The 14,790-nt window shown below is 40.7% G+C and overlaps 1 protein-coding gene across 2 annotated transcripts in view; it reads left to right on the forward strand.

Annotated features, from left to right (window-relative positions):
* Positions 1-354: 354 nt before the first annotated feature.
* Positions 355-14,790, forward strand: part of Ptprr (protein tyrosine phosphatase, receptor type, R) — a 267,022-nt gene continuing 252,586 nt past the window's right edge. Inside the window, exons 1-2 of one of the 2 annotated variants that reach the window (XM_063264355.1) lie at positions 355-926; positions 13,436-13,519. In XM_063264355.1, coding sequence (XP_063120425.1) covers positions 869-926; positions 13,436-13,519 — 142 coding nt within the window. In that variant the 5' untranslated portion in view covers positions 355-868. The remainder of the gene's footprint in view (positions 927-13,435; positions 13,520-14,790) is intronic. The other variant, NM_053594.2, reaches the window with a different exon arrangement.

Consider the following 14,790-nt stretch of genomic DNA (forward strand, 5'->3'; position numbering starts at 1 on the left):
AAAGATTGGAAGAAGCCTGGGGTAAGCTAATTGGCAAGTAGGGGGCGCCCTCAGAATAGCCAGTTAGCTTTACACAGCAGGCTGTTAGTGAGAACACTTGCCCAAGCAGGCCAGGACTAACTGCTTGCCTATACTTCAGTAGGGTGGAACATACTGGGAAGTTGGTCGGCCCGCAAACATTTAGTTGCAACAGTGAGGTGAGTCCCCACGCGTGAATCAAAATGCGAGGAAGGAACCAGATGAGTGGCTCCCTCCACTTCCCTCCTTGGGTCTCTGTGGTCCTGGCCCCGCCTCTTCCCGCCCCACTCCACTCCTCCCCACGCCCAGATTCAGGAGGAACGCGCGGGTCCCTAACGCTAGCCTCCAGCCCCTCCTCCCTCTCGTGGAGCTCGTTCCCCTCGCAGCCTCAGCTAAGACCCGGAGAGGTGGAATTTCGATTTGAAACTCCCTAGCCAGGGCCGGGGCTGGGCATGCTCAGTGCCTCGGTGTATCGGGCTGCTGCTAGCTGCACAGGCAGCAGAGGCGCTGCCTGGCTTGGAAGCTGGCACAAGAGTCCACCCCACTGTCACCACCGACTGCGGGCTTCAGGAAGGCCAAACACTCACCTCCTCTGAGCGCTTTACACCCACCAACCTCGAGTCCCCATCTCCCGCAGCATCCTACTCTCCCGTCTCCCCATCCCTTAGGGAGACGAAGCCAGTGCTCGGTTCTGTAGGCACGCCACAGACTGCTCTGTGAACCCCAGCGGAGGACCCTGTCATCGGATGCCTCGGGATCAAAGGACTCTTGGCAGTGTTTCTCTCAAATAGCACTTTGCCTGGAGTGGGATTGCGGTGGAGTTTCTCCCCCGCCCCTCAATGCACACACTATGAGGAGAGCGGTCGGTTTCCCTGCACTGTGCCTGCTTCTTAATCTTCACGCTGCAGGTAAGGGCTTGCGGGGGTTCAGAGCTGAAGCTGAGGATGAGATGGGAAACAGCACATGCTTAAGGACTCCAGGGGAAGCTTACCTAGCAGAAGAAGGTTTGGTATAGTCTCTGAGGGGTGAGAGAGTGCACCTGTTGGAAGGCTGGGGCTGAAAACTTAGGCTAAATTCAGCCTTTCCTTTTTCTTTATCTTGCATAACGAAGAGTGAACATTTTAAATGTGTATATAGATTTGCTTTCCCCTCCATCGAGCTTTCCTGCTTGCGCTTCTAGGCTTTGCACTTGGTTGCACATTTTACAGGAAAAGAGATGAGACATCCTGCTGGATGGAGTCCTTTCTACTGCAGCGGCTACATCCATAAGCTCTCCCAGTTTAGTGAGCGCTCACGGGGCTCTGTCTGTAACCTGATGGTCTACATCTCCGCCCCTAAGAGCCAAATGCATGGTTTATTAACAATGCTGCCCCAGGCTGCTTTGGACCCTGCTCTTGTCACTCGGATTTTCTGAACCAATAAGAGTAAGGAAAGGTTTCAAACGGGAGGCTCTTCTCTATTTCAGCACCACGGTCAGTATCCGCAGTCAGAATAGAAAAACCCAACCACACTTACAAGCCTAGGGTTTATCACTGTCTCCCCAGGGGGAAATTCGATGGAAGATAGCTAGGAGTGCAGTCACATAAAAATAGGTTGGACACAAGAATCAGTATCTAGTTCTAGGGATGCAAACCTGATAAAGTGCCTAGGAATTTTATATCCAGCATCACCTGGCTCCTCTAACACAGTGGATAAGCTTGCTGGACTGCATCCTGTATGATTTTCACACATGTGAACCAAAATAAAACATGGCAGAGAGGTTTGAGGAACCCTGCCGTGACCGCAGTTGTCCAAGCAGTAGCCCTGTAGCAAACGCAGACCTTTTCTTTGAGTTTCTTTCACACACATTCATTTCTCTAAGTACACCGAGTGGGAGTGCATTGTGTTACTGCGACCATAAACACACACACACACACACACACACACACACACACACACACACACACACACACTAGCTGGGAAACTGCAATCTTTGCGGTAGTGTTCCAAAAGCCTGAGTGCTTTTTTTCCCTGTATGCAATAATGGGAGTGAAATGTAGTACTTTTCTGTCCTAGCTATTGCGATTTAAATGCATTATGCATTTAGAAACAGACGATGTATAGGAACAATAAAGCTATAATTAAGGATGTATGTTAATTATTATAATTACAATATTACATTGTGGAGTCTTCAGTGGTTCTCTGGTATCTTGAATACCAGTGGGAGAAGAAGCTATGACTTGGTTATTAAATTATTTGCAAACAACTGTAATGAATCACTTCTCAGCCACATACAATTATTTAAATGTTAAAGTATATGACGATTACATAGATGCTGTTTTTGCTTTATGTCCAATACTATTTAGTGGTACAATTGACAAAAGTAACCACTGCCAAAAAAAGTTTTCATTGCTACCAAGTTAAGTAATTAGTTATCTGATAAAACACATCGATGTAATTATTCTTTAAAAAAGTATGCATACACAAATGTTGACAGTTATGATTAATGCATGCCAGGGAGTTATAAGCTTACAATTATACACAGACTTTATTATAGGTCTGGAGAAAAGGTTTCTAATTTATTATGGATGAACCCTGGGGATAAGGGAAAGAGAGGACGTCTGCCCACCAGAGGTGAAACCTAGAAGTCTGCAGCCCTCCATGATTCCTGGAGCTTTGCCAAAACATGTATTACAAAGGTCAAAGCAAATCTATTCTCTACACTTTGGCCTCTTAACTTGCAGAAAAGATTAAAAATAAGATTACCCAGCCAATTTTAGTTTCATAAGGCAACAGGTGATTTGCTATATATTTCAGATTTCAGTGGCATTAATTTGTATTATTTTTTGTATGTAATACGGTGCTCTGGAATGGTATTTTTTCAAAGCAGATTGTGGGTCTGATGTTGTAATTGTCATCTTGCCAGTTTTGTTTTGGGTTCATTTTAATTTTCAACAGCAATTTGTGGGTCAGAAGCTGTCATCAGATTAAAATGCATCGCGGTTATCTAATAGCACTGTTTGGGCTTTTCATCAGAACTCAGATAAATATAGCTTTCTTGATCTATGCTCCCACAGATTTAGGTAATAAGAAAATAAGTGGCTAGGAGAGCACAGATCAAGAAGCCTCGAAGCCTTTTACTTGTTGAATATCTGAGTTTATCTCTCATAAAGAGAGCCACATTCAAGGGACAGAGGCTGACTTTATTTTTAGAAAGGACAGTGACACCTGTGCACCTCAACTGCCCGGATGAAAAGCTAATTGCCTGATATCAGTCATACCCAGGTTGCCAGCAACCACTTTATGGCGGCACAAATGATGGTATCTTAGGATGCTCCACAAATGGGGTAAATTAAATAATGGGATGGGCTGTAAGTGTTCTCAGCTGTGCTGGGAATTGGTGCCTGGGGCATAGCCATGTCTCTAATGATAGGGCTGGAAATTACTTTCAACCCGAGTGCCATCTCCAATTACTTGGTATGGTTGCCTGTGGCATGGTGACCCCGAGTCCTGACCGTCTCACTAGGGGGAGACTGTAATCTGTTTGTAATGTCTGTAAGGAGGGAGTATGGTGCAGCGCACTTGTCGTTCCTGGGTAAGGAAGCCTAAGAAGCTGTTTAGCTCATAGCTTGGTAGAGAAGTCGAACGCCACATGACAGCCAATTGCCACAGTTATAAGAAACCACTCATGCCTGTTGTCCGTCCAGTTGCTTAAGGCGTGGATAACAAGGTGCAGTAGTGCCAACTGACAACGTAGTCTGGAAGAGAAAAGCACAGGCCCCTGGACCGATCACTGTGTGCTACATAAAGTTCAAGTGCCCAGTATACTATCATCCCATTCCATCAGCCAATTTCAAGATGCGGTTGGTAACGTCCTCATAATGCAGTTGCTGGAAACATAGGTGAAACTGGTTCTAATAGACTAAGACACCATTGTGATAGCGGTGACAAATCCTTTTTCCTTAGCTGCCCTTACTCTTCCCATCTTCTGGGCCCCAGTGTAATGCAGAAATTCCAGTTTAAAAGCCCGCTTCAAATACATCCAAGAGTCAACCAAAAGCCACGTCAATGGGAAGAGTGCTTAAAGGACAGTCTTGTGGAAAATCCACAGACCACTTGTTTACTTCAGGCCTCATTCACTCTTTGTGATAGTCAAGAGACTGACTTCGACCATGATCTTCCTCAGCACTGGACAAGATGGCTTCAGATTCAGACTGCTGCCACCCTGCCCTTGCTGCTATCCCTTTTGAATGATGCACATTTCTTCAGGGTATGTCTCAAAGGTATCCCTTTATTCTCCAAGAATGACATAGCACATTTATCCAGTCTTCCAAGAGGACAGCGTTCCTTTCATGGAGCCACCAGGATCTAGGAAGGCATTTGTAGAAATTATATGCTCAAGACTAACAGGAGCAGACGAACAGGGAAATTGATGTGTTTTCGGATTATATAGTACCCTTTGGTTGTCCAAAAATCAAAGATTACTCAAATCAAACATGGTCCTTACAATGCCCAAGATCTGCAGCATTGTCTTTCTCTGCTGTCTTTCTTATGTACCTCCACCACTTTCCTCTTTAAACTTATCTGTGCTCATATTAGTCTGTCTGGTCCAGAAAATAATGTGCATATCTTGCATACGTTTTTCTTTGCCAAGGAAAGCCAGTTTGTGGCTTAAACTATTCATGATTTGAGGTCGTGGTCTTTGCTAAAACTGTTACCTTTCTAGTGAAAATTGCTCTTGACCACTTCCTTCATGCTCCTCTCCCTCAGACTGACAACATCTGCTCCTCGACCTTCTTCTCAGAGGCCATACATTTCACATAAATATACTTTCCTTATTTAAGGCCCTTTAAGGATTTTTATTTATTTTGTTTTTTTCATATCTATCAGAGATCATGTCACGTGGTGTGAAGAGATTTTTCACTCACCTTGTGGAAACCCACAAAAGACCAAAGTATGAAAAAACCTCCAGACTGCAGTTTGGTGAACCAGTGAGTTTTAGGGGGCCTCCCGTACAGGAATATGGGTGAAGGATTATTTACAGAAAAAGAAATGACTCAAAGACAGTTGCATCATCAAAGACCACCTTGGCATGGATGATAGCTCACAACAGCTGTCAACCTGGCACATGCCATTTGCTGAACTACAACACATTGGAAAGTGTCATTTTCAAGTGACATTGTGAGCCAAAACCTCTTCCAGGAAGCCTCCTGGGTATTTGGTCCTTCTGGGAAGCTGATCCCGTCTCACAGTCTTCTCTGTGTGGCTTGGTTGGTCTGAGAGTGACTCTTCCCAACCTTTAATTTTTACTCTTAAGAGGGAGGGGCCTAGTCAATCTGGTCAATTTCTGAAACTTCCTGAATCTATTTTGAGTTGTTTCTTTTGCTTAAGGATCTTCCTTGTAGAATAGAATGTTTCAATTTCTGAGGAAACTGGTACACCAAAAAAGAGGTGCTTGGCACAAATGTTTCTAAATTCTCAGTATTGTTACACAGCTGCTATTTTCAAGAAATTATTTTTGTTACTTTCTACTTAAGTTAATTGGTTAATTCAGGGCTACATGTCAGAGATTCCCAAATCCACATTTCTAGATCACTTAACTCTTCTGAACTCCACTGCTGTTTGGTTATTTTTTTTTATCATTACCTAGACTCATCAGATACTCCGTAAGAATGCAATAATCATCATAATAAGTCAATTTTGCTTTTTAAAAAATCAAGAATCAGATAACAAACATGGGACAATAATTGAATACTAAGAAATATATTTGATATTACTACTTTTTATTATCAATTGACTATTATCTGTCTTGTAAGCAGAAACATGGATAATAAATGCCCACATTCAAAATCAAGATGAAAATTAAAAAAATAATTCAACTCTCTTTTCCTGCCGCAAACAAGAATATATATATATATATATATATATATATACATATATATGCATAAATTGTCTAAGCAGTTGGGTAGTTCCACAGTTTTTCCTTCTCTCATTTTATGTATAAGCAGCCTTATAAAATGTTGTTCAATCACATTTTTATGGGAGACATACATATTCACAGAGTAGTGATTGTTTTGTGAATTATAAAAAAAGTCACTCTAAAAAGATCACACATCAAAATTCCACTCACATCACCATTAATATTCAGAGTAATATGGATGATAATGTTTGGATAAGCTTATTGTTACATCTATTGAAAACTATTTTGTGAAGTCAAATTCAAAAAGAGGGAGAAAGCCCTATTTCCTTTTAAAGTGGAATTTTGAAAGATGCTTACAAACATTGAATCACTGTGAATGTCACCGATGTTTCCCCATAGCTTTCCAATAGAAAAAATTAATTATAAACTTATTTTAGAATCAAATTTTCTAATGCCAATGTATCATATAATGTTATTATAAGTGCCTATTATAGTAATGATTTTTGCCACAGAAAGATAATTAGCTAATTTATATTATGAACATTAGCGCTTTTCATTTAAATAATTTCAACTCATAATGACTATTTAGACTTTCTTGATAATCAAATCTCACTTGTTTTCAATATATTAAGATAGCGATATTCATTAAAAACACAGCTGAATGGACCAGCAACAAAGCAAAACCCATCATTGACACTGAACAGATCAATAAGTCTGGCTGCACTGAAGCCAGTGCTCTCTGTTCAATTGGATATGAGTTATCTTTTTCTTCGTTCAACTCTGAAGCAATGTTCATTTTCTGACTTAAATCAGAGAAAACAGCCGAAGACAATCTTAAAGCTCTGGAAACTCTTTGGGAAGGAGTGATTAACAAACACAGGAAAAGCAACCCAGAATGACTCACTGGTCTAAAGTCAATATTTACAGAAAAAAGAAGATCTGTAGCTATTTTACCACATTAATGATTCAGTTCTTGATGCAGACGGGGCAGAGCGTGGTGCTGTACGTATAAGCAGTCAGCTCCCATCATTCAGTGTCTTTTATTTAGCTGGTAAAGGTGCACAACGTGGGATGTGCCAGATATAATACCACCGTAAATGAGGTTGAGAGACTATTGGTCCATTAATATAAAGGTAGATTTTTTTTAAATGGCAAGAAATTTATACTGTGTTCTTGATTCCAGATAGGTTTTATTTTTATTTTTCCAGTTCTCCCTGGGAGAAAGTGACATTGCATGAATAAAGGGAAAGAAAATTGATGATTTACAACAGGGTGCGATTTAAGAATTAAATGAGATAATGTACACAAACCTGTACTATTTTAGTAAGCTTCATGTAAATTATATGCATTATCTGAGTAAGGCATGAGCGAGGACACATGCCAGTTAACTGATAACAGAAAGCGATCTCTCCCTTGCGTGCTCGCGCCTGTGTCTGTGGAACCTGTGCGTGCCCGTGCACATTTGCACCTCAGCTGGTACCTGAGGTTTTCATCCATTACATGAGTGAACCTGGACACAGATGCAGGTTGGAAGGGAACTGTGTTCAGCACCAATTCTAAAACATCTGATCTATAGCTAATCCGTTAGGCCCCTTCTCTGTGAAAAATGTTGATTTCGGGTAACTGGATAATCTACAGATGTGGTCTATTTCATCTGTACTACAGTGCATCTGAAAACTTGTGCCCATGAAAGAATTTTCTTCTACAGATCTTTCCTTCTCCATAAAAATCCAAAGACATGGTCAGGTGGTTATTTTGACGCCTCTGAACACGATCTGACAACTGAGAAGATCTGTGAGGTAGCATTCACAGTTTCGCGGAACCCTAATCCAACCGGGCATCCTCCTGGCAAACCTGCGTGACTCTGAGCCTCCCCTAAAGACAAAGAGTTTGTCCACTGTCTACCTCTGGACATTTTGTTTCCTTGGACTCTGAATGACTGATATTATCCCAATTACTTGAAAATTTGCTTGCTGTACTCTAACTGACAAATGTTTGAATAGTAGATATTATCATTTTGCTTGCGACTTCTAAATCTGATCACAGGTAGAAAAACGTTGTAGCCAACTATTGCAGGAAAGCGAAAAGGGTTTTCTCTCAAGGTAAACCCTGAATTTACTAGAGAAAATACAAATTTTTCTATAAGAATAGAAAAGGATAAAAGACAGCCTCATGAAGTGTTAAACTGTGTCCTAAATACTTGTGGGAGAGAAGGTATATTTTGGAATGACGCAGTTGTATTTAAAAAACAGCGAGATTATTATATAAGCCACTTGTCATGAAGACAAACAAAACAATAACTTTAGGTACTAAAACCTGCCTGCCCGAATCTGGATCCTGGCCCCTGTCCTTCACAGTGTACATTCTCTGGGCCTCACATTTCCTAATCTGTGGAATGGGTTTGTCATCATGCTACTATGTTTGCAATAACTTGAAGATTTAAGGAAAATGATTCATAAAACCTTGTAACATATCTTAAGATGATGAATGTATCCGACCCCTGGTAGATGGAGGAAGCATGATCCTATTAGAACACAGAAGTTCTCACATGGGAAGACAGTAGAGATCTCTATCTACCATGATAAGAAGATATGTTTATTGTCGGACTATTCTTTCAAAGGTTTTTGAAAGAATTATTTTTTTAATGAGAAGTGCCTGACACAAAAGTCGAATTGGCATGCTTTCATGTAAACAGTTGCAGCGGAAAGTTTGCCTCAGAAATGTAAAGATGATCTTAATTAGCAAATCTCTGTTGAAGGAACTGAATGCCAACTTCAGAGCTCAGTGGCATAAACTGTTCTTGTTCACATGTGGCATCTGAAAAATCTGGTCCCCTCATTAGTATGGGGAAAAATGGTGGCCAACAGTTAAATTGTAAGATTTTTTTTAAGCTCAAATATCTAGAAACAAAAACTAGATAAGTGATTGCCTGCAGCTGTGGAATGGACGGCGGGGTCAAAACAGAAAAGAAATGGAGACTGACCACTAAAGGCTATTGGGTCACCTTCTGAGGGAGGGAAATGGAGCGCTCTATACTTTATTATGGTGGTGGGCATATACCTCAGAGACCAAATTAGAAACTGTTGCTTTGGTTTTTAATTTTAACAAAGAAATACATAAAATAGAATCAAGACTATAAACTTTTAAAAAATACAAAGTTCATAAAAGATGAACATCCTCTCATTACCAGAAGCAGTATAATGGTGGACAACCCTTTCATGACGAAGTATGCATCAGCCTCAAGGCTAAGGCAAGACAAGGCACAGGTAGTATAGTCATTCCCATGGCCTACTCTATCATCTACTTGACTTTAAAAACCCATGGGTCAATGAGATGGCCAGTGGAGAGAGACGCTTTATCTGTCAGGGCTCTAGGGCCTGAGTTCAATTCCTTGATCCCAAAGGTGACAGAAGAGACCTGACTAAACAGACTCCCATCATCAAAGGCCAATCCCCCACCTCTGATGATGGCCTTCAGAGAGGAATATGTATGAGACAAACAATATTTAAAATAAAAGATTAAGTGCATCCGAGGGGAGAGCTGACAAAAAGAGGTTTTTGAGGGAGTGAGGTGATGGCTTCCTCTGCAAACGCTTCATGTGCACAGTGAAGCCTGGATACTAGTTTATATCAGCAGTTAACCATGTTATGTACACTGTGACTCAAGCATTAAAAGGCAGAATAAGAGGGTCCCAGGGTCTTTCTTGTCAGCCAGTTTAGCCAGTGAGTAAACCCCAGGTTCAATGAGAGACCAGTACCAAAAAAGAAGGTGGAGAGTCATAGAATAAGATACCTAAAAATGACCTCTGGCCTCTGTCAGTGCATATACAGGCATAGGTACCCAAAACACATATTTGTGTGCATCTCACGAGATCAGTTGTTCTCCACAGTTTTTTCATTAAGTCAATCTGAAGGAGCTGCATAAATTATATATATGGCACTATATATAGAAGTATTCTAAAGAGACACTTAATAACAAAACAACAAAATCAAGCAACCAGCCAGCCAACCAAACAACCAACCAAGCAGCCAAAAAGCCCTTGGTCACTAGGAACTAAGCAGTGAGGAGAGGTGATCTGATAAACGAGGGAGACTTTCTTTTTATTGGATATATTTCTTTATTTACATTTCAAATGTAATTCCCTTTCCCGGTTTCCTGTCCATAAGCCTCCTATCCCCTGGTGGCTTTCTGTAATGTCTACTTCTGCTGCAAAAACAAAAAAAAAAAAAAAAAACAAAAAAAAAAAAACAAAAAAACCAACTTTTTTGTTGAGGGAAGCGAGATCTATAGCTTTTGTATATAAAAAGACAAATTATTTAGAGTGCAGTTAGAAATTATACTTGTTTGGGAAAGTGGCAGTAATGGGTTGGTTCTCCCCTGAGACCTATGTCACTGTCCCTGGCTAAGGTTATAGTACCAGGCATGATTTCACTCGTGCTGAGGGGCCATGCCAATTAGACTGTTGGGTACTACCACGATGTAATTGCTGCTCTTGCACCTTTGGGCATATCTCTCCACAACTGGCCATTGTGGGTCATAGGTGTCATAGCTAGGCAAGACTATAGGATGCTTTCTTTCCTTGGTAGCTTGCATAGCCTCTTCTGGGTTCTATGAAAGCTAGTCCTTCGTGAGAGCACTTCCTGTCGGCTCTAGCTATGATCCTCTGAGTTCTGCATCAAAACTGCACTGTATGCTCAGTGACAGAGACTTACCTTCAGTTTATGGAAGGAAACTAAGAGCAATGGAAGCAGCCTGTATTGTTCTGAGTTTCTCTTAGATTCCCCAATCACTTGGAAGAAGGTTTCTCAAACCCTGATACTGGGGATTTTGTCAGATAGTGTATGGCTATTGGCAGTAGTTTATGACTGTAAGTGGTGTAATTTCATTTGAATTACACACACACACACACACACACACACACACACACACACACAATTTAGTATACAATAAACAAATGCACCTATATGCATTACATGTCATTTTAGGTAAATATAAAATAGTAATTCCCTATGTATTTTCTAGCATCCTCGGGTCCATTTTTAAATATTATTTTACTGAATGAATACCTATAAAAGCTTAGTATCTTGGAAGTCATTCTCCAGCATGAGTAGGCCTTGATAATTCTGTGTTCTGATGTCGTGTACACACTCAAGGTTGAAGTTCCTTTCTCCAAGTCTTGGGTGTATACTGCAGGGAAAGGGTGGGTCCAAGTTTTCAAGCCTATAACATTGGAGTCAGGCATCATGTTTCTATATGAGCCCAGGTCAGCTCAGTGTGCTATGAATTCATACTGGACATAAAGCTACTGTCTTCTAGTGTCTGTGCCACGCTGGGTCCTCTATCCCTCACCCTCCAACATCAGCTCTCAGGGCCAGCAGAATCCTCCTCTCAAATCTTAGTATCTCTAAGTTTGCCTTCCAGGGCTGTGCTTTTGAGCTTCGTCTCCATCTCTAACATTTTTTATAGCTCACTTAGTCTATCCCGAGCTGGACTGTGTAGTTCCTAACAATTTGACCCTTCCCTGGAAGAATTTCTATTCTAAGAGTCTTCAAAGAGCTACCTTAGCTAACTGGCATTCATTTCAGTCATTGAGTGTGTACGATACGGTGGAACAGAAGTGTAGCCATGTGTGTCTACCAGCTGCCCCTCCAATTACTAGCTGTGGGCAAGGAAGAACAGGCAGGGATCCCTTCCAGAGGCCAACTAAGGACCTCCTCGTTCTTCCTTTCCTCTTCTAATGAGTGTTTATTTCTCTGTAGTTTTATTAAGACAAGACTTTAATTTCTATGTTTTCTGACATTTTGGTTTTTTATTACTTGTTAGTTTAGTGTGTACATGTGTGTGCATGCCTCTGTGTGTGTGTGTGTGTGTGTGTGTGTGTGTGTGTGTGTATGTACAAGTGCCACAGTGTGCATATGGGCACCACAAAACAACTGAGGAAACTGGTTCTCTCCTTCCTCTGTGTGGATCTCATGGATGGAACATGGGTGTCCAGGCTTGGTAACAAGTGCTCTTAACCACTAAGCCATCTCCTCAGCCCTGTTTCAAAATAACTCTTCACCTGCTATAAACACTATTCTTAAAACAGATATTATGTTTTAAAGTTGGAGCCCAGCTTCTCAGGCAATTAAAAGGTTCTGCTATAAACAATGAGTTATTTTTATGCTAATCTAAAGAAAATATTTTTTCACGTCAGTGGGGACAGTTTCTAATCACCATGACTACTTGTAAATAATTGTATTTTAATTACATGTAACCAAAGGTGTATATGAAATTGCATTACTTCATTATTTATCAAATACCCTTGGAACGTAAATCCTGTCATTTCTTCAGGAATTTCAGAAATAGGAGTAGGTTCCTATTTTTCTGGCTAAGAAAAGCATTCTAGCCATATGGGCAGTTTTCTGTACTCCAGCTTCCTCCAAGAGAGCAGATCTTGAGTTTAGAGTAACATTTATTTAGAATTCAACACACATTTCTGTCAACCTCCCCTCCAAGCAATGAACTCGGTTCTTCCAGAACTGGAAGACATCTGACTCCTTCCATCTGAGCTGTTATGCATTGTTCTTCTTCCAGCAAAATCTGACTTATTCCAATTACCATGGTCCCAAACCGTAATGCTTTCATTGTACTGTGTTCCACTCTGTAACAGACAGTTATCCAATGGAAAACAACTCTATTACAGTTGAGTGATAATCAAGAGATAGGAGAGAAGACTCCCACGACAATTATGCTACCAACACAGAGCACTATTGAGTCTCTCCTGTGATGTCAGTTTCTCAGGGTAAGGCTCAACTTTCAATGGATGAGAAGATTAGGGAGAAGGGAAGGGCACCCAGTGTCTTTATGGTTTGATGGAAGTAAGAAACAACTACTTTTCTTTTCTAATGGGATGCTCAGGGAATGTGGTAGTGATTATGTGAAAGGATACCTAGGGAACATTTACAGGTGCTCTAGTGGAAACCGGTCCTTATTATTGGACTCAGGTCCTTCTCTAAAGAGAGGAGAACAGATCCCATTGTGCCCACACGGGCATTAGACTGCTGATCTTGCTTTTCGGCTTCTAATGTAGACAAATCAGATATGTAAGTAGTCAAATGCATGGGATGGTTAACTGCCCAGCACCTCCTAGTGAGACTGCTTTCACCTCTTAGTAGTAAATGCTTAAAGGCTAGATTACTGGGAAACTAGTCAGGATTTCTTTCTATTTTAAGCCTTTTAGGTTCCGTGCATGCTTGCAGTTTTAGTAGATGCATTTCTTGTCATCTTATAAAAATCCTGGTTTTGTTTTTATTTTTGTAACAAGAGAGATGGTCTTTAAGGATGAGCACTGCTGTTAAATTGGTTATCTGATATCCAGAATCAGAACAAGCCTGTATTCACAGAGACTTATATTCATATGCATAGATATGTTATTAGAGCATAAAAGGACATGCAAACAGAAGTCTACAGAACTAGTTGGACACACAAGCACAGTCGTTATGGACCCTTTCAAACTGTGTGTATAATATCCCATAGTGATCAACTGGAGTGAGCAAGATTTATGTCTTGAGAGGTCATCCTCACAGACCTGGACCATCGTATCTCAGGAGGCTGTAATGTGTAAGTTTCAGTGCTGTTATATGCCTATGATTGACTGAAGATAGACATTGTAGTGATGTTTGGGACATTCCTTACCAATATAATTATAGAACAACCAAAGGTTTGTTTTCTAATATTTTCCTTCAAGGCTATCACTTCTTGACCTTGTTGCTTCTATAAATGCCAAGACGTCATTTTTTTATATGCATGGAAAAGCATTTTAGAGAAAAATCAAGAGTAAGAAAAAACTGACTAAATGAATCACAACGTTTCCTTCACTTAAATCCATTTCAGACTGGTGTGTTCTATGTCGACATTGCCAAGAAAAGCTCCTGATATTACAAATTTTTCTCTCCTCTCTAGAGAAGAAAGGGATAGCAATACTTAAAACACAAATGTCAGAGATCCCAAAAGGAGTTGATTGCTCCTTCTGGAGGACGGGCCATTTTTAAAATGTTGCCTCATATTTTTCTTCCTATCATAAGTAAGTAACACAAAACTTGCTGTGCAAAGACTTATTCAAAAGGTCACTGGACCTTCTGGGTCTTGGAGTCAACTACATTAAAATTTGAAATAACAAATCACACTGTACTCCCTCTGACCAATGTAGTTTCATAAATCTCCCTCTTTCCTTTGGGAAAGACCTCTTCATAAATCACTAAGGTCATATCCAGAAGGTAACATCTGTTTATAATTTTGTGACCATCAAAGCTCACTGGTTATTCTCATGCAACTGTTGATTTTTATAATAAAAAAAAGTACTCTTAATCTGAAAGCAGATGTGTGGCTTTAAAGGACCACTTACTAAGCATTCTGGGAGAAAGCCTGCATCCCTCAGTTAGGGAAAATTGTCACTGAACTGCCAGCAACACAGGAAAAACCCTTGCACACATCTTGGTGAACTTTCTCTTTAAAGGACCCTTAAGCCTCCCACGTCTTCCCTTCATTCACTCTTAAAGTGGCTTCTTCCTACTTTGCACAGAAAATAGAAATATCAGCAGATAATTCCTCGACCTCCATCACCAAAGTGGTGGCATCTGTGAACTTGTCTATCTCTAGAAAGCTTTATACTAAGGAGGATGCTTTATTATGAGCAAAAGCTTGGCTGTGCCTGCACATCGGGCCACATCTCTGATCTCCCAGTGGAATTCAGCCTCTCTCTCTCTCTGCACTCACCCCTCATGCTAACAATCATCAGTTCAGATTTCGTTTTTCTGCTTTTTGTTTTTGTCGCTGCAGAGTCTTTTCTTTTGAGAATGCCAATTAAAATAGGAGGCCTGAGGATGTTCTGA

This window comes from Rattus norvegicus, chromosome 7 (genome assembly GCF_036323735.1).
Source record: "Rattus norvegicus strain BN/NHsdMcwi chromosome 7, GRCr8, whole genome shotgun sequence".
Lineage (NCBI taxonomy): Eukaryota > Metazoa > Chordata > Mammalia > Rodentia > Muridae > Rattus > Rattus norvegicus.